Source organism: Crinia signifera, chromosome 12 (assembly GCF_055691185.1).
Source record: "Crinia signifera chromosome 12, ASM5569118v1, whole genome shotgun sequence".
Taxonomy (NCBI): domain Eukaryota; kingdom Metazoa; phylum Chordata; class Amphibia; order Anura; family Myobatrachidae; genus Crinia; species Crinia signifera.
Window position 1 is genome coordinate 4,035,354 of NC_139228.1, and position 21,298 is coordinate 4,056,651.

At 52.1% G+C, this 21,298-nt stretch overlaps 1 protein-coding gene across 1 annotated transcript in view; it reads left to right on the top strand.

Annotated features, from left to right (window-relative positions):
- LOC146049766 (Fc receptor-like protein 5) overlaps positions 1–19,982 on the top strand; it is a 56,111-nt gene extending 36,129 nt beyond the window's left edge. Inside the window, exons 8-12 of the mRNA XM_083166378.1 lie at positions 3,649–3,924; positions 11,448–11,729; positions 17,468–17,593; positions 18,315–18,331; positions 19,618–19,982. Of these exons, the coding sequence (XP_083022504.1) occupies positions 3,649–3,924; positions 11,448–11,729; positions 17,468–17,593; positions 18,315–18,331; positions 19,618–19,665 (749 nt within the window). The 3' untranslated portion in view covers positions 19,666–19,982. The remainder of the gene's footprint in view (positions 1–3,648; positions 3,925–11,447; positions 11,730–17,467; positions 17,594–18,314; positions 18,332–19,617) is intronic.
- Positions 19,983–21,298: the final 1,316 nt, after the last annotated feature.

Consider the following 21,298-nt stretch of genomic DNA (forward strand, 5'->3'; position numbering starts at 1 on the left):
TTATGTGTACAGCCGCAGAGGATAGACCCCAGCAGAGAGCAGTACATGGAGATGTGACAGGCACATAGACCTATACAGGTGCTGGGTATATTGTCACATGTCACCGTACACTGTACATGATCTGTGTGTACTGTTATGTGTACAGCCGCAGAGGATAGACCCCAGCAGAAAGCGGTACATGGAGACGTGCCAGGCGCATAGACCTATACAGGTGCTGGGTATATTACCACATGTCACCGTACCCTGTACATGATCTGTGTGTACTGTTATGTGTACAGCCGCAGAGGATAGACCCCAGCAGAAAGCGGTACATGGAGACATGCCAGGTATATAGACCTATACAGGTGCTGGGTATATTACCACATGTCACAGTACCCTGTACATCAGGGGTCTTCAACCCATGGCCCGCGGGCCACGAGTGGCCCACGGAGCTGATCTCAGTGGCCCTCTGCCCACCGGCCAGCCATGCACAGGATTTTTTTAAAGTAAAATAAAACACTGCCAAGGGAGGCAGGGTAATGTAGTCCCCCCGGGTGCCGCCTACCCGATTTTTCATTGGCTGCAGGCAGGGCAGAGGAGTGGATCCAGCGCGGCTGAGGGAGGAGGAGGCACGTCTGGTGGGAGCTGGGGAGTTGGGACCCGGCGAAGCTGCGGGAGGAGGCGACGCAGCTGGCGGGAGCAGGGGACCTGGTGCAGGAACTGCAGGAGGAGGAGTCACAGCTGGCGGAGGGGACCCGGCGAAACTGAAGGAGGAGGCATGGATGGTGACCCGGCAAAGCTGCAGGATGAGGAGGTACAGCTGGCTGGAGCAGGGGACCTGGCAAAGCTGCAGGCATTACTGGGGGCATTGTGTGTGGGGCATTACTGGGGACATTCTGTGTGAGGGGCACTGCTGGGGCATTGTGTGTGAGGGGCACTGCTGGGGCATTGGGTGAGGGGCACTGCTGGGGCATCATATGTAAAAGCAGGAGTACTGCTAGCATTATGGTCTGTGGCATAATGGGTATCAGTGTGGGGCATAATGTGCAATGGGCATAATTTTGTGTGGATTAATGTGTAATGGGCATCACGGTGTGCGGCATAATGTGTAATGGGCATTACAGTGTATGACATAATGTACAACAGGTATTACGGTGTGTGGCATAATGTCTAATGGACACTATGGTGTGATGCACAATGTGTAACAGTTTATATTGATTTAAGTAGCCTTTCATTGTTTGGGCTTGATCTGTGAGGCATACTAGTTCACTGTGTTGGGCCGTCATGCTTATATGTCACTGTGCAGCCTTCAGTCAACTTAAGCATGTGAGGACAAAGACCATTCCTGCGGTAACCAATGTCTGGTCATGCAGGTTGCAAAAAAGGTGTCAGGTAATTGTTTTCCTGCTAGTTCACACTCTTTAAAATTAGACCACGCCCTTATAATTAGGCCACACCCCTTTTTGGGAGCGCGCCTACGGCGCGTGCAATTTATTCAATATCAAATTATATATGGGGGGGCCACATATTTCACTGTTTGCACTGGATCCCAAATTGGCTGCTGATGACTATTGGGTTATGGGTGTGTGTGTGTGTGGGGGTTTTGTGCTGAGTATGGGCGGCTGTGCCAACTATCTATGAAGGACTGTGCTGATGTTATAGGGGAGCTGTGATTCTATGGGGCTATCCGAAATACCGCAGTAGAGTTTAGTGGCCCTCGGGCTTCACTGGATTTTTTTAGGTGGCCCACGTTGTCTTAAAGGTTGAAGACCCCTGCTGTACATGATCTGTGTGTACTGTTATGTGTACAGCCGCAGAGGATAGACCCCAGCAGAAAGCGGTACATGGAGACATGCCAGGTGTATATATAGACCTATACAGGTGCTGGGTATATTGTCACATGTTACCGTACCCTGTACATGATCTGTGTGTACTGTTATGTGTACAGCCGCAGAGGACAGACCCCAGCAGAAAGCGGTACATGGAGACGTGCCAGGCGCATAGACCTATACAGGTGCTGGGTATATTGTCACATGTCACCGTACCCTGTACATGATCTGTGTGTACTGTTATGTGTACAGCCGCAGAGGATAGACCCCAGCAGAGAGCAGTACATGGAGACGTGCCAGGTGTATAGACCTATACAGGTGCTGGGTATATTACCACATGTCACCGTACCCTGTACATGATCTGTGTGTACTGTTATGTGTACAGCTGCAGAGGATAGGCCCCAGCAGAAAGCGGTACATGGAGACGTGCCAGGTGCATAGACCTATACAGGTGCTGGGTATATTGTCACATGTCACCGTACCCTGTACATGATCTGTGTGTACTGTTATGTGTACAGCCGCAGAGGATAGACCCCAGCAGAAAGCGGTACATGGAGACGTGCCAGGTATATAGACCTATACAGGTGCTGGGTATATTACCACACGTCACCGTACCCTGTACATGATCTGTACGTACTGTTATGTGTACAGCCGCAGAGGATAGGACCCAGCAGAAAGCGGTACATGGAGACGTGCCAGGTGCATAGACCTATACAGGTGCTGGGTATATTGTCACATGTCACCGTACCCTGTACATGATCTGTGTGTACTGTTATGTGTACAGCCGCAGAGGACAGGCCCCAGCAGAAAGCGGTACATGGAGACGTGCCAGGTATATAGACCTATACAGGTGCTGGGTATATTGTCACATGTCACCGTACCCTGTACATGATCTGTGTGTAATGTTATGTGTACAGCCGCAGAGGATAGACCCCAGCAGAAAGCGGTACATAGAGACGTGCCTGGCACATAGACCTATACAGGTGCTGGGTATATTGTCACATGTCACAGTACCCTGTACATGATCTGTGTGTACTGTTATGTGTACAGCTGCAGAGGATAGGCCCCAGCAGAAAGCGGTACATGGAGACGTGCCAGGTATATAGACCTATACAGGTGCTGGGTATATTACCACATGTCACAGTACCCTGTACATGATCTAATGTGTACTGTTATGTGTACATCCGCAGAGGATAGACCCCAGCAGAAAGCGGTACATGGAGACGTGCCAGGTGCATAGACCTATACAGGTGCTGGGTATATTGTCACATGTCACCGTACCCTGTACATGATCTGTGTGTACTGTTATGTGTACAGCTGCAGAGGATCATAGGCCCCAGCAGAAAGTGGTACATGGAGACGTGCCAGGTATATAGACCTATACAGGTGCTGGGTATATTGTCACATGTCACCGTACCCTGTACATGATCTGTGTGTACTGTTATGTGTACAGCCGCAGAGGATAGGCCCCAGCAGAAAGTGGTACATGGAGACGTGCCAGGTATATAGACCTATACAGGTGCTGGGTATATTACCACATGTCCCCGTACCCTGTACATGATCTGTGTGTACTGTTATGTGTACAGCCACAGAGGATAGGCCTCAGCAGAAAGCGGTATATGGAGACGTGCCAGGTATATAGACCTATACAGGTGCTGGGTATATTGTCACATGTCACAGTACCCTGTACATGATCTGTGTGTACTGTGATGTGTACAGCCGCAGAGGATAGGCCCCAGCAGAAAGCGGTACATGGAGACGTGCCAGGTATATAGACCTATACAGGTGCTGGGTATATTGTCACATGTCACAGTACCCTGTACATCATCTTCTCTCCCAGCTCTGCAGGTTTCTCTACACAGACAATCGTTATATTATGAGGTAACAGAGACTGATGAGATGACGCTGACCTGTCGCACAAACATGTCAGAAGAAGATGCAACAACCCTGGAGTTTGCTTTTTACGTAGATGAGCAGGTTTTGCAGAGATTCAATGCATCGGCTACATACAGCATTCCGGTAGCGTATCTGTGGCATTCTGGGAATTATACCTGTGACGTGAGAACGCCTGGCGGCAGTGTGTGGGGGAGTGACGTGTTACCTGTGCAGGTAGAAGGTGAGTGTGTGATACATATATACTCCCAGCCACACCTATACATCCACCCAACCACTCCTACATGTACACGTAGCCACTCCCACATTTATACCCAGCCACTACCAGACTTCCACCCCAGCCACTCCCACTTTTACACTCAGCCACTCCCACATTTACAATCAGCCACTCCTACATTTATACCCAGCCACTACCAGACTTCCACCCCAGCCACTCCCACTTTTACACTCAGCCACTCCCACATTTACACACAGCCACTCCCAGGCTTCCACCTGTCCACACCCAGGCTTCCACCCGACCACTCCGATATTTACATCTGGCCATACACATGCTTCCGCCAAGCCACTCCCTCCTTAACACCCTTGCCAAAATAATGGGATATCACCTGCTAGATTTGGATACTGTAAGTAATTGCGGGGATGTCTGCTTGTCATTGCTGTGCTGGGATGACCATCCTCCATGATGTTATTTGTGGTGTCCTCTGGGGGCTGGTTGTCTGCGGGATTCTCTCCGGACTCCTCACATATGGATAATAGTTGCAGTACTCCATACTGATACAGATGCTGTATATTATATATGGATGGTTGTGGATTTCTCTTGGCATGGCGTATAATTATATGCAGAGACCAGATGTCTTCACTGCACTGTTGTGAGTTTGTCATTGCTGTTGCACCTGAGAGGACGGAGGGCCCGGGCACAGAGATTGCGTGTGGGATGCCATTGCTGTTGCACCTGAGAGGACGGAGGGCCCAGCACAGGGATTGCGTGATGCCGTTGCTGTTGCACCTGAGAGGACGGAGGGCCCGGGCACAGAGATTGTGTGTGACGCCATTGCTGTTGCACCTAGGAGGACGGACAGCCCGGGCACAGAGATTGCGTGTGACGCCATTGCTGTTGCACCTGAGAGGAGGGAGGGCCCGGGCACAGAGATTGCGTGATGCCGTTGCTGTTGCATCTGAGAGGACGGAGGGCCTGGGCACAGAGATTGCGTGTGGGATTCCGTTGCTCTTGCACCTGAGAGGACGGAGGGCCCGGGCACAGAGATTGCGTGATGCCGTTGCACCTGAGAGGACGGACAGCCCGGGCACAGAGATTGCGTGTGACGCCGTTGCTGTTGCACCTGAGAGGAGGGAGGGCCCGGGCACAGAGATTGCGTGATGCCGTTGCTGTTGCATCTGAGAGGACGGAGGGCCTGGGCACAGAGATTGCGTGTGGGATTCCGTTGCTCTTGCACCTGAGAGGACGGAGGGCCCGGGCACAGAGATTGCGTGATGCCGTTGCACCTGAGAGGACGGACAGCCCGGGCACAGAGATTGCGTGTGACACCATTGCTGTTGCACCTGAGAGGAGGGAGGGCCCGGGCACAGAGATTGCGTGTGACACCATTGCTGTTGCACCTGAGAGGACGGAGGACCCGGGCACAGAGATTTCTTGTGTGACGCCATTGCTGTTGCACCTGAGAGGACGGATGGCCCGGGCACAGAGATTGCGTGTGGGATGCTATTGCTGTTGCACCTGAGAGGACGGATGGCCCGGGCACACAGATTGCGTGTGACACCATTGCCGCTGCACCTGAGAGGACGGAGGGCCCGGGCACAGGGATTGCGTGATGCCATTGCTGTTGCACCTGAGAGGACGGAGGGCCCAGCACAGGGATTGCGTGATGCCGTTGCTGTTGCACCTGAGAGGACAGAGGGCCCGGGCACAGAGATTTCTTGTGGGATGCCATTGCTGTTGCACCTGAGAGGACGGAGGGCCCAGCACAGGGATTGCGTGTGACGCCATTGCTGTTGCACCTGAGAGGACAGAGGACCCGGGCACAGAGATTGCGTGTGACGCCATTGCTGTTGCACCTGAGAGGACGGAGGGCCCGGGCACAGAGATTGCGTGTGGGATGCCATTGCTGTTGCACCTGAGAGGACGGAGGGCCCAGCACAGGGATTGCGTGATGCCGTTGCTGTTGCACCTGAGAGGACAGAGGGCCCGGGCACAGAGATTGCGTGTGGGATGCCATTGCTGTTGCACCTGAGAGGACGGAGGGCCCAGCACAGGGATTGCGTGATGCCGTTGCTGTTGCACCTGAGAGGACAGATGGCCCGGGCACAGAGATTGCGTGTGACGCCATTGCTGTTGCACCTGAGAGGACGGAGGGCCCGGGCACACAGATTGCGTGTGACACCATTGCCGCTGCACCTGAGAGGACGGAGGGCCCGGGCACAGAGATTGCGTGTGACGCCATTGCTGTTGCACCTGAGAGGACGGAGGGCCCGGGCACAGAGATTGCGTGTCACGCCATTGTTGTTGCACCTGAGAGGACGGATGGCCCGGGCACAGAGATTGCGTGTGACACCATTGCCGTTGCACCTGAGAGGACGGAGGGCCCGGGCACAGAGATTGCGTGTGATGCCATTGCTGTTGCATCTGAGAGGACGGAGGGCCCGGGCACAGAGATTTCTTGTGGGATGCCATTGCTGTTGCACCTGAGAGGACGGATGGCCCGGGCACGGAGATTGCGTGAGACACCATTGCTGTTGCACCTGAGAGGACGGATGGCCCGGGCACACAGATTGCCTGTGACGCCATTGCTGTTGCACCTGAGAGGACGGAGGGCCCGGGCACAGAGATTGCGTGTGACGCCATTGCTGTTGCACCTGAGAGGACGGATGGCCCGGGCACACAGATTGCGTGATGCCGTTGCTGTTGCACCTGAGAGGACGGATGGCCCGGGCACACAGATTGCCTGTGACGCCATTGCTGTTGCACCTGAGAGGACGGAGGGCCCGGGCACAGAGATTGCGTGTGATGCCATTGCTGTTGCACCTGAGAGGACGGAGGGCCCGGGCACAGAGATTGCGTGTGACGCCATTGCTGTTGCACCTGAGAGGACAGAGGACCCGGGCACAGAGATTGCGTGTGACGCCATTGCTGTTGCACCTGAGAGGACGGATGGCCCGGGCACACAGATTGCGTGTGACGCCATTGCTGTTGCACCTGAGAGGACAGAGGACCCGGGCACAGAGATTGCGTGTGGGATGCCATTGCTGTTGCACCTGAGAGGACGGAGGGCCCAGCACAGGGATTGCGTGATGCCGTTGCTGTTGCACCTGAGAGGACGGATGGCCCGGGCACACAGATTGCGTGTGACACCATTGCCGCTGCACCTGAGAGGACGGAGGGCCCGGGCACAGAGATTGCGTGTCACGCCATTGTTGTTGCACCTGAGAGGACGGATGGCCCGAGCACAGAGATTGCGTGTGACACGATTGCCGTTGCACCTGAGAGGACAGAGGGCCCGAGCACAGAGATTGCGTGTGACACCATTGCTGTTGCACCTGAGAGGACGGAGGGCCCGGGCACAGAGATTGCGTGTCACGCCATTGTTGTTGCACCTGAGAGGACGGAGGGCCCGGGCACAGAGATTGCGTGTGATGCCATTGCTGTTGCATCTGAGAGGACGGAGGGCCCGGGCACAGAGATTTCTTGTGGGATGCCATTGCTGTTGCACCTGAGAGGACGGATGGCCCGGGCACACAGATTGCCTGTGACGCCATTGCTGTTGCACCTGAGAGGACGGAGGGCCCGGGCACAGAGATTGCGTGTGATGCCATTGTTGTTGCACCTGAGAGGACGGAGGGTCCCGGCACAGAGATTGCGTGTGACGCCATTGTTGTTGCACCTGAGAGGACGGAGGGTCCCGGCACAGAGATTGCGTGTGACGCCATTGCTGTTGCACCTGAGAGGACGGATGGCCCGAGCACACAGATTGCGTGATGCCGTTGCTGTTGCACCTGAGAGGACGGATGGCCCGGGCACACAGATTGCGTGATGCCGTTGCTGTTGCACCTGAGAGGACGGATGGCCCGGGCACACAGATTGCCTGTGACGCCATTGCTGTTGCACCTGAGAGGACGGAGGGCCCGGGCACAGAGATTGCGTGTGATGCCATTGCTGTTGCATCTGAGAGGACGGATGGCCCGGGCACAGAGATTGCGTGTGACGCCATTGCTGTTGCACCTGAGAGGACAGAGGGCCCGGGCACAGAGATTGCGTGTGACGCCATTGCTGTTGCACCTGAGAGGACGGATGGCCCGGGCACACAGATTGCGTGATGCCGTTGCTGTTGCACCTGAGAGGACGGATGGCCCGGGCACACAGATTGCCTGTGACGCCATTGCTGTTGCACCTGAGAGGACGGAGGGCCCGGGCACAGAGATTGCGTGTGATGCCATTGCTGTTGCATCTGAGAGGACGGAGGACCCGGGCACAGAGATTGCGTGTGATGCCATTGCTGTTGCATCTGAGAGGACGGAAGGCCCGGCACAGAGATTGCGTGTGACGCCATTGTTGTTGCACCTGAGAGGACGGAGGGTCCCGGCACAGAGATTGCGTGTGACGCCATTGCTGTTGCACCTGAGAGGACGGATGGCCCGGGCACACAGATTGCCTGTGACGCCATTGCTGTTGCACCTGAGAGGACCGAGGGCCCGGGCACAGAGATTGCGTGTGACGCCATTGCTGTTGCACCTGAGAGGACGGAGGGCCGGGCACAGAGATTGCGTGTGATGCCATTGCTGTTGCATCTGAGAGGACGGAGGACCCGGGCACAGAGATTGCGTGTGACGCCATTGCTGTTGCACCTGAGAGGACGGAGGGCCCGGGCACAGAGATTGCGTGTGACGCCATTGCTGTTGCACCTGAGAGGACAGAGGGCCCGGGCACAGAGATTGCGTGTGACACCATTGCCGTTGCACCTGAGAGGACGGAGGGCCCGGGCACAGAGATTGCGTGTGACGCCATTGCTGTTGCATCTGAGAGGACGGATGGCCCGGGCACAGAGATTGCGTGTGACGCCATTGCTGTTGCACCTGAGAGGACGGATGGCCCGGGCACAGAGATTACGTGTGACGCCATTGCTGTTGCACCTGAGAGGACGGAGGGCCCGGGCACGGAGATTGCGTGAGACACCATTGCTGTTGCACTTGAGAGGACGGAGGGCCCGGGCACAGAGATTGCGTGTGACGCCACTGCTGTTGCACCTGAGAGGACGGAGGGCCCGGGCACAGAGATTGCGTGTGACGCCATTGCTGTTGCACCTGAGAGGACGGATGGCCCGGGCACGGAGATTGCGTGAGACACCATTGCTGTTGCACCTGAGAGGACGGATGGCCCGGGCACGGAGATTGCGTGAGACACCATTGCTGTTGCACTTGAGAGGACGGAGAGCCCGGGCACAGAGATTGCGTGTGACGCCATTGCTGTTGCACCTGAGAGGACGGATGGCCCGGGCACGGAGATTGCGTGTGACGCCATTGCTGTTGCACCTGAGAGGACGGATGGCCCGGGCACGGAGATTGCGTGAGACACCATTGCTGTTGCACTTGAGAGGACGGATGGCCCGGGCACAGAGATTGCGTGTGGGACTCCATTGCTGTTGCACCTGAGAGGACGGAGGGCCCGGGCACAGAGATTGCCTGTGACGCCATTGCTGTTGCACCTGAGAGGACGGAGAGCCCCGGCACAGAGATTGCGTGTGACGCCATTGCTGTTGCACCTGAGAGGACACAGGGCCCGGGCACAGAGATTGCGTATGGCACGCCATTGCTTGTTGCTGCCTTGAGGTGTGCGAGAACGTGGACAAGCTGCGTGGGACCATGCCTTCTGCATTAGCCGTGGTTGTGTTACACGTGTTGCAGGCCAAGTCTCTCCTCGGCCATCTCAGTGTGCTGGGTGGTCCTGATGAGGGCACAGTTTTGTATCTATAAGTGCTATGGCTGTGGTATTGTGTGCAGTTTGGTGACGGCACTGTGGCTAGTTAGATGGCTGGCACTACCAGTAAGGAATGGCATTTTGTTGCTGTTGTACGCAGAGTGTAGGATTGTCACCTCCATAAAGGTACACTGTTACTATCGGCACTGACAGCCACATCTGCCTGGTTGGCACTGTTAGAACACATGCTGGGCACTAGGACCTAGTGAGGTCTGTCCTCCAGTCTGGTGCACTGCTGCACATCATATTAAGTACAGACAATGTGTGAGAAGAGACCTGATGAGGACACAAGTCTCCTACTGGTCTCCTGAGATTACTTGCATGAAGCTGTTCCATCCCCAATCCTATCGGCAATCAGCATACACTGACACAACGGCTGGTGAGCGTCTTGCAGGTTGACTATTAAAGTGTTAACTTTTGAAGTGTCGATCTATGTGCCGACTTTCCTCTGCACATGTATGTTTCTCAGAATGATATGACTGCACAGCCAGTCACGTAAAGGTTCTCTCGCACTATAGTTGCATTATGTTTATCAGAATGATATGACTCTGCACAGCCAGTCACGTAAAGGTTCTCTCACACTAATAGCTGCATTATGTTTATCAGAATGATATGACTCTGCACAGCCAGTCACGTAAAGGTTCTCTCGCACTATATCTGCATTATGTTTAATGTTATCATATGTTTTTAAACTGTTGATGCATGTGTATTATGTTTTACATTGCTTTGAACCAATTGGCTGGCCACAACCAGCGTCACTTGTTCCGGCCTTGAGATTAATCTCATTGGCTGGCACTTGGGTTAAGTTCGGGCGAGATGTCACACTAGCCACACCCTCTGACGAAGTCCCAGTGACGAAACGCGTCAGGGCGTGGCTTGTGACTCTCTGCCCGTCCTCGCTTCACTCACCGTTCCAATCCGGCTTTGGTCTCCCCGCGTCCTCCTACAGCGTGCAGTGCAACCCAGCGTTTGTCAGCTGTAGTGTCCAGGAGTGATCCATCTGCCCGCCAGAGAACCGGGAGCTGATTTTGCCTGTGTGGTTTATGTTAACGCCGTGTGGTAACCAGCCCACAGAGTTTGTCTTCTCGGTACGAGCAATTTGATAATAAATAGTGGAGATTTGGTTCATGAATTGATCAATGCATTTAAGCCTGCAGCCCCCGGCAAGGGACCCCACTGTTCTGCAGGTCCTACCACTATCGCTGAATATGGCTACAATACACATAGCTATCACATCAATGTTTGATACCAGGCATGCTATCAGGTCTGAAGCTCACAGCAGACTGTGCTTTTATAGGTGAGCAGCTACCAACACACCTGTCACTAATCATCTAGGGAAATGGCTAACATAAGCTATGGAATCTTAGCTAAAACAGGGTGCATGAGAGAATGTGACCACAATAAGACTAATTAAAAAAAAAATAGTGTTAGGACCTGCAGAACAGTGGGGTCCCGTGAAGGGGGCTGCAGGCTTAAATGCATTGATCAATTCATGAACCAAATCTCCACTATTTATTATCAGTTAATTTAGTGTCTGCAGAGCCCCTACAATGTCTGTTTAAACAATGTGGTCACAAGCCATAGGGCACCCCAAAACTAGGAAAGGTGAGTGCCGATGTTAAGTGTATATATTATATATATATATACACACATATATACACACATATATACACACAACCAGGCGCAATATTGCAATGTGACGTCTGTGTCTGTATCACTTGTATTATTATCAGTTCTGTGTTTTATTGTCATCCCTGCAGAACTCTTCAGTTCTCCACAGATAAGAAACAGCCGACCATCCGTGACAGAGGGTGATAATATGTCTCTGACCTGCGTCACTACATGGTACTGTGTCATGGCTTCTGCAGAACTGCTGTTTGCTTTCTACAGAGATGAGCAATCCGTGCAGGACTTCAATGTGTCTGATACGTATAGCGTTGTGTCAGCGCAGCCGGAGGATTCTGGGTACTATTCCTGTGACGTGACAACGGCCAGCGGCAGTGTGGGGAGGAGCAGTTACCGTGTATATATACAGATAGAAGGTGAGTGTGGTGTACAGTGTCTCCCTGTAGGGTACATACGGATCACCAGCGGCAGTGTGCGGAAGTGCAGTGACCCTGTATATACTATATACAGATAGAAGGTGAGTGTGGGGTACAGAGATCATACGTCCGTGTACAGCGTCTCCCTGGGGGTACGTACAGATCACCAGCGGCAGTGTGCGGAAGTGCAGTGACCCTGTATATATACAGATAGAAGGTGAGTGTGGGGTACAGAGATCATACGTCCGTGTACAGAGTCTCCCTGGGGGTACGTACAGATCACCAGCGGCAGTGTGCGGAAGTGCAGTGACCCTGTGTATATATACAGATAGAAGGTGAGTGTGGGGTACCAAGATCATACGTCCGTGTACAGTCTCCCTGGGGGTACATACGGATCACCAGCGGCAGTGTGCGGAAGTGCAGTGATCCTGTATATACACAGATAGAAGGTGAGTGTGGGGTACAGAGATCATACGTCCGTGTACAGAGTCTCCCTGGGGGTACATACAGATCACCAGCGGCAGTGTGCGGAAGTGCAGTGACCCTGTATGTATACAGATAGAAGGTAAGTGTGGGGTACAGAGATCATACGTCCGTGTACAGAGTCTCCCTGGGGGTACATACAGATCACCAGCGGCAGTGTGCGGAAGTGCAGTGATCCTGTATGTATACAGATAGAAGGTGAGTGTGGGGTACCAAGATCATACGTCCGTGTACAGTCTCCCTGGGGGTACATACGGATCACCAGCAGCAGTGTGCGGAAGTGCAGTGATCCTGTATATACACAGATAGAAGGTGAGTGTGGGGTACAGAGATCATACGTCCGTGTACAGTGTCTCCCTGGGGGTACGTACAGATCACCAGCGGCAGTGTGTGGAAGGGCAGTTACCCTGTATATCAGGGGTGAGGAACCTTTTTTGTGCCAAGGGCCGTTTGTATGGGGAAAAAATCCTTTGGGGGCCATATGTAAAAATTTCTCTTACAAATTGTCCTGCTGCAGCCATTTGACGCTCTGGCGGCTGCCACTGAATAGGTCTGACATTCTCTGGCTGCTGTTAATTAAGAGGAATCTCGCAAGAACTACCTACTTCTTGCGAGAATTCCCCTGTACTTGACTCCTGGGAACGGGTGGAAGGGCCACTCAAACCGGCTACGGGGGCCGCATACGGCCCCAGGGCCTGAGGTTCCCCACCCCTGCTGTATATATACAGATAGAAGGTGAGTGTGGGGTACAGAGAGCATACGTCCGTGTACAGAGTCTCCCTGGGGGTACATACGGATCACCAGTGGCAGTGTGTGGAAGTGTAGTGACCCTGTATGTATACAGATAGAAGGTGAGTGTGGGGTACAGAGATCATACGTCCGTGTACAGAGTCTCCCTGGGGGTACATACGGATCACCAGTGGCAGTGTGTGGAAGTGTAGTGACCCTGTATGTATACAGATAGAAGGTGAGTGTGGGGTACAGAGATCATACGTCCGTGTACAGAGTCTCCCTGGGGGTACATACAGATCACCAGCGGCAGTGTGCGGAAGTGCAGTGACCCTGTATATATACAGATAGAAGGTGAGTGTGGGGTACAGAGATCATACGTCCATGTACAGTGTCTCCCTGGGGGTACATACAGATCACCAGTGGCAGTGTGCGGAAGTGCAGTGACCCTGTATATATACAGATAGAAGGTGAGTGTGGGGTACAGAGATCATACGTCCGTGTACAGAGTCTCCCTGGGGGTACATACGGATCACCAGTGGCAGTGTGTGGAAGTGTAGTGACCCTGTATATACACAGATAGAAGGTGAGTGTGGGGTACAGAGATCATACGTCCGTGTACAGAGTCTCCCTGGGGGTACATACGGATCACCAGCGGCAGTGTGCGGAAGTGCAGTGACCCTGTATGTATACAGATAGAAGGTGAGTGTGGGGTACAGAGATCATACGTCCGTGTACAGTGTCTCCCTGGGGGTACGTACAGATCACCAGCGGCAGTGTGCGGAAGTGCAGTGATCCTGTATATACACAGATAGAAGGTGAGTGTGGGGTACAGAGATCATACGTCCGTGTACAGTCTCCCTGGGGGTACATACAGATCACCAGCGGCAGTGTGCGGAAGTGCAGTGACCCTGTATGTATACAGATAGAAGGTGAGTGTGGGGTACAGAGATCATACGTCCATGTACAGTGTCTCCCTGGGGGTACATACAGATCACCAGCGGCAGTGTGTGGAAGTGCAGTGACCCTGTATATATACAGATAGAAGGTGAGTGTGGGGTACAGAGATCATACGTCCGTGTACAGAGTCTCCCTGGGGGTACATACAGATCACCAGTGGCAGTGTGCGGAAGTGCAGTGACCCTGTATATATACAGATAGAAGGTGAGTGTGGGGTACAGAGATCATACGTCCGTGTACAGAGTCTCCCTGGGGGTACATACAGATCACCAGCGGCAGTGTGCGGAAGTGCAGTGACCCTGTATGTATACAGATAGAAGGTGAGTGTGGGGTACAGAGATCATACGTCCATGTACAGTGTCTCCCTGGGGGTACATACAGATCACCAGCGGCAGTGTGTGGAAGTGCAGTGACCCTGTATATATACAGATAGAAGGTGAGTGTGGGGTACAGAGATCATACGTCCGTGTACAGAGTCTCCCTGGGGGTACATACAGATCACCAGTGGCAGTGTGCGGAAGTGCAGTGACCCTGTATATATACAGATAGAAGGTGAGTGTGGGGTACAGAGATCATACGTCCGTGTACAGAGTCTCCCTGGGGGTACATACAGGTCACCAGCGGCAGTGTGCGGAAGTGCAGTGACCCTGTATATACAGATAGAAGGTGAGTGTGGGGTACAGAGATCATACGTCCGTGTACAGAGTCTCCCTGGGGGTACATACAGATCACCAGTGGCAGTGTGCGGAAGTGCAGTGACCCTGTATATATACAGATAGAAGGTGAGTGTGGGGTACAGAGATCATACGTCCGTGTACAGAGTCTCCCTGGGGGTACATACAGATCACCAGCGGCAGTGTGCGGAAGTGCAGTGACCCTGTATGTATACAGATAGAAGGTAAGTGTGGGGTACAGAGATCATACGTCCGTGTACAGAGTCTCCCTGGGGGTACATACGTATCACCAGCGGCAGTGTGCGGAAGTGCAGTGACCCTGTATATATACACAGATAGAAGGTGAGTGTGGGGTACAGAGATCATACGTCCGTGTACAGAGTCTCCCTGGGGGTACATACAGATCACCAGCGGCAGTGTGCGGAAGTGCAGTGACCCTGTATGTATACAGATAGAAGGTAAGTGTGGGGTACAGAGATCATACGTCCGTGTACAGAGTCTCCCTGGGGGTACATACAGATCACCAGTGGCAGTGTGCGGAAGTGCAGTGACCCTGTATGTATACAGATAGAAGGTAAGTGTGGGGTACAGAGATCATACGTCCGTGTACAGAGTCTCCCTGGGGGTACATACAGATCACCAGTGGCAGTGTGCGGAAGTGCAGTGACCCTGTATGTATACAGATAGAAGGTAAGTGTGGGGTACAGAGATCATACGTCCGTGTACAGAGTCTCCCTGGGGGTACATACAGATCACCAGCGGCAGTGTGCGGAAGTGCAGTGACCCTGTATATATACAGATAGAAGGTGAGTGTGGGGTACAGAGATCATATGTTCATGTACAGTGTCTCCCTGGGGGTACATACAGATCACCAGCGGCAGTGTGCGGAAGTGCAGTGACCCTGTATATATACAGATAGAAGGTGAGTGTGGGGTACAGAGATCATACGTCCGTGTACAGAGTCTCACTGGGGGTACATACAGATCACCAGTGGCAGTGTGCGGAAGTGCAGTGACCCTGTATATATACAGATAGAAGGTGAGTGTGGGGTACAGAGATCATACGTCCGTGTACAGAGTCTCCCTGGGGGTACATACAGATCACCAGCGGCAGTGTGCGGAAGTGCAGTAACCCTGTATATATACAGATAGAAGGTGAGTGTGGGGTACAGAGATCATACGTCCGTGTACAGAGTCTCACTGGGGGTACATACAGATTACCAGTGGCAGTGATACACAGATTGAAGGTGAGTGTGGGGTACAGAGATCATACATACTATGTGTACAGAGTCTCCCTGGATCACCGGCAGTGGGGATACCAGCATTCCGTATACCGCGGTCACCCTCTGATATGTTTACAGCCCTCCTGATTGTGTATGTTCAGTTTTGGACATATGATATGGAAAATATTCGGGGGATCCTTCAGTCAGCAAGGGCCAGATTCTCTAAGCTTCAAAAGTGATAAAATCCAGAGTGATAAACAGCCAACCAATCAGCTCCTACCTGCCATGTCACAGGCTGTGTTTGAAAAATGTCATGCAGGAGCTGATTGGCTGGCTGTTTATCACTCTCTATTTTATCACTTTGAAGCTTAGAGAATCTGGCTCAATATCCCCCGAAACCCAATTTTCAGTTCAAACATGGAAATCCAGTTTATTGGTGCCTATAAATGGTAATAATGCAGGAATGCTGATCCAACGAGAATCCATACACCTCCTATGTGCGAGAGTTCCATCATCGGATGATGCTCAGAATCGATTGTCATTCTCCTCGCAGAGACATCGGATGATGCTCAGAATCGATGGTCAGTCTCCCCGCAGGAACATGTCGCATGGTGGAACCCCAATCTGGATCTTAGGGACCAATGTCCCTGCTCTGATATACATAACACTATGACATCTGATCTCCAGGGTTACATGCTGTTCTAGGAATGTGTCCAGGCTCCTCGTAGCGACTGTACGGGCTCCTAAGGGCCACAATCAGGAATTGGGGGTGCCACGCAGAGAGCACTATAATTGTAATCTGGTAATGGTGGCTGCAACGTGCAAACGTCCCGGTGTGCCCGGGGGATACGGTCGGTTAGTCCACCTAAAGATGGTCGACAGTCATTAGGTCAACACCACTAGGTCAACATACTGCAAGGTCGACATAGGTCTAGGTCGACACAAGCATTAGGTCGACATGGGGTTTTTCACTGTTTTTTTGAGCCGACGAGCGGCGGTATTTCATGCCCTGCCATCCACTAGGGCGGGCGGGGAGAATACAATAGTGTGCCCGAAGCATGGCGAGTGCCGCGAGCGCAGCGAGGGGACTTGGTGCACTTAATCCTGTGTCGACATTTGGGTAAAAACCGTGAAAAACCCCATGTCGACCTTTTGGCTGTCGACCTAGACCCATGTGTTGTGTTGACCTAATGACCTGTTGACCTAGTGGTGTCGACCTAATGACTGTCAACCATCTTTAGGTCGACCATATGATCCATACCGGCGCCCGGAACTTTACTGGTATTGGCGCTCATGTACCACGTTCCGAGCAAACCCTCCTGGGCAGGGTGTGACCGGAAATGTAACCACTATACAATAAATATACTGTCGTGTGTATATCTCCAGATAGTATATAAGCAAGGCATGCCCGAACTGTGGCCCTCCAGCTGTTGTGAAACTACACATCCCAGGATGCCTTGCCATAGTTTCAGCACTCCTTAATAGCAAAACTGTGGCAAGGCATGATGGGACTTGTAGTTTCACAACAGCTGGATGGCCATAGTTGAGACATGCCAGTATCATTCTCTTACGTATGTCCCATATTCTCCATATAAAGCTGTTGAACCTTAAGCACAGCGTAGAGATGAGTTACTACTGCTGCACTGACACATCTCTGCTGCTTCCTTTAGGTAAAGGCCTCCCTCTGTCTAACATTCTTTGGGCCATATATGGATGTCTTGCAGCCGTAATCCTTGTCAGTGTGCTCCTCGCATGGAAATGTAGAAGTAAAAGGTCTACAAGAGACACAACCGCAGGTAATTGTAATTCTCAGTATCTGCCTTACTGTCAGATATAACCACCCAATCCTGGAGGTCTCCATAGGCCAAGCCCCGCCCCCGAGGAGACAGGAGATTACTCATTGCTATTATTGTGGAAATAGATGTATTGGGATTACAGAGTCCTGTTTAATAATTGTTACTTTCACTGCTCTGATGAATAATGCTCCATGGCCTAACCCAGTATCAGTGATTACGTAGGAGCATTTGGGAATTATTTCCATTCAGAGATGGGATACAGTGAGATGTGAGATAATGGGTCACTGTGGCAAGAAGATCGAGAGAGGGGCAGTAATCCAGGTCTGAAAATACCTTGTACAGTTACAGTACATCCAATGTATGCTTTACTGTAGCAATGATCCTAATTTATCCCCATAATAACAACATTTTACTTTACCTAAACAACGGTCTGACATTACCAGGGGCGGCTCCGGAGGAGGGGCTGCACTACTGTCCAAAAATTATAATATGGGACCCAAACTTACTGCAAGTGAGTCCTGGTCGGTAATGTTTGGCGCTGTTTGGGGGTAGTATTTGGAATGGCTCCCCTATGTGAATATTGTAATGCAGCCCCTCCTCTGGATCCGCCAATGGACATGACTACTTCCCAGATCTCCATCTTTCATGTAATGTTATTCTGTATCACTCTTTGTGTCTGTTTATGCTAATCCCAGATTCTTTTCTTTTTCCTGCTCATCAGCTTCTAGCAGCAAATCTGTGAGTACTCATTAGATCCCTATATAATTAGAGACGTACAGTATACAGCAGTGGATTGTAGATCCGGGGATCAGACCTACAGATGGAGCCGCTCTCAGCAAGCTCGCCATATCGCCATTTCTGGCGGATGGCGGGGGTGTGCGAGCGTCTCTTGCTTGCGGGTCCCATTGCTATGCTGATGGATGATGGGGTGTACCTCAGTTGAATGGTGCAGGATTCGGGTGCAGAGTCAGGACTCTTGTACTGTGTGGACGTCTAAGCTGACCTGTCTTGAGAAAGGCCACCTGGTGGCCGAAACGTAGACTACTATGCCTGATTGGTAATGTACCCTGAATAAACCTTTTATGATTTACTGGTGAGTGCCCTTATTGGACTATCCAACCCTGCTATACATTGGGACACATTGTGTCACCTTAAAGGAGCACCGCAATTTGTTACATTGTTGGCTGGGAGTGCGGAACTACAAGATTTATATATATACACTAGAGAGGTTCAGGAATTGAGTTCCTGTTGGTTCCGTGCCAGGTAATGGGTGTCACCTATTACCTGGCACAGTCGCATCCCATGCAACTGTACTGACCACATCTGTAAGGGTGCAGGAGAAATCAGTCCCCTCCCAGCACCAATGCAGAGATCCACAGTAGCAGGGGCACTGCCCATGGCATCACTACACGTGGGTGCGATACATGCCCAGGTGTCACCTGCTGACTCCCCCTCAGTGACAGGAGGCGAGTGCTGCACTGTAACATTACATGCAGCAATTGGCTCCTGTCACAGTGTAGGAGCCGGCACAGCACATACTGTAGGCTGGTCTCCGGGCAGCACAGCATTTCTGGGATCCCAGGAGTGACATAAATAAGGGTTTGGGCCAAGTGGCCATGCCCCCTACCCATGAGACCACACACCGGAAGGCCACGCCTATTTTGCCAGCCCGCACTGTGTTAGGCTACAGTAATTGGCACCCCCAGGCACTGATCATCAGATACCTCTCTGTGCTGTGCACAGCATGTGAGAGAGGGGCCACAGAAGAGGACAGGGTAATTGGAGTGGGTGGTCTTTGGCCACTATGGAGGGGAGAGGGAAGATGGGGTTGGTGATCCCCCTAATAAATGCTTTCTTGGCCCTGTTGGGTCTTAAGCATATAGAGAGAGGAGCATTATGGGTTTGATAAATAAATGTAGCCAATTAAGTGGAGAATAATTAATAACAGAGGGACACAATATCTGGATCTGGGCATGTCTAAACTACTTAAAGCATCACGTTTTAACGTGTCATCTCTGATTTAGGATGATTCGTCTGGCACGTATTCTGTGGTGGCACCCACGGAAACATAAAGGAGGACACCGGAAGCCCCTGATCCTATGACGTCGGTCTCTTGTTGAGGACAACCCACCTGATGCTCTTACACGCTGACTGCTCCCTGATGAAGTGTAGACGCGTTTCATCTGTAATCACGCATCTGACCAAGAGGTCTCTGCACCGTGTGCTTGGGATACATTGTGACCTCTAAGCAGGAGACAGACTGAGGGGGGGGAAGAGATGTAGAAGGTTCTCATTACTGTCCTGTCCTACACCCCTTACAGCAGCCCCCCCCCCCCCACAATCTCCCTCCATGTATAATGTGTTGCTACAATAAACATCATAACGGCAATTTTATAATTAAATATGTTGCTTACAATTAAAAGCGTGATCGGTGTAGCTGACATATACAGTAGCGTACGTATTACAGCAATGACATTTCTACTTGTAGATAAACATCCTGTATGACGCGTTTCTCTGTCTTCTATATATACCCAGCACTGGCCTGTATACAGCGACTGCCAGGTCTGGTTGTGGTGAGTCTTCATCTATGGCTTCCACGGGGTCATGTTATTGTCCTGCCTCTTATGCCAGGCCTGATGGTGTTGGGTTGTGGTGCGATGGAGGGGCCGGGCTATTAGCAGGAGATTCGGAACCGGCGAGCACTACATGCACTGTACTATCAGCCAGGATAATAGTGACTAAATATACCCTGAAGGTCTGTATTGTATGTGTAACACTTAATAGAAAAGAACCAGCATAGTTGTCCCCGATTTCCATGAAGGCCGAGGACGAGTGGGGCGTATTAATATGAAGTGGGGTATTTCAGGTATCACAGTGATGTGTAGCGGAGTGTTATTATGTAGTGCAATACTCTCCTCCGACCTGCAGATGTCACTGTGGTAATATATTGTTGTGCGCTGCGGAATGGGGCTCCGGTGTTGGGGGTTTTATTGGTGTAAATATACAGCAATGTGTCCTGTGCATGCAAACAAGACGTGTGCTGGGGTCTGTGCGCCAGCTCTGAGGGGTCACTCTGGCTGCTTTATACATTATATGAAGTGTTATGTTCACATTACCTGATATTGGCATTGGTACCACTGCGTAAGTACCACTAAGATAGTTCCTGATTGTCTTTCCTGGTAGATTGGTGCCTATGCTATTGTGGCAGAGACTGAGACATGGCGGTGGTGTGATTTGTCCAGCTCAGAATATACGCAGAGTTGTGTCTGGTTTATGAGGGCCCTATTCTGAGATGGACGCACCTGGAATTGCAACATGTATGAAGTTGAACTTGTGGCTCTCTCAGTAGATGTCACTCTGAGAAAGGTCCTGTCTCCTGTCAGGGTGTTGTGCATCCATGGTGATGTGGAGGAGTACCCACGTGTATACTTAACCCTGACCACTCAAGACTGGCCTATAAAGGTGGTAGCGACGGTGACCTCCAGACAGCCGTATCCGCTGATCCTGGACCGTGACTTTTGACCCATGGTCCCTTTCTCACAACTGAAACCGGTAACCGACCTGGATGCCCCCCCCCCCCCCCCCCCCCCAACGCCAGGCCTTTGGAGATCTGCACCCCCTTTATTGGGTGCCTCCGCTTCCTGGCGCCACACTTTGGCTGGCCCGCAGGTACTTCCGCCAACGTTAGGTTCTCAGAACCGTAGC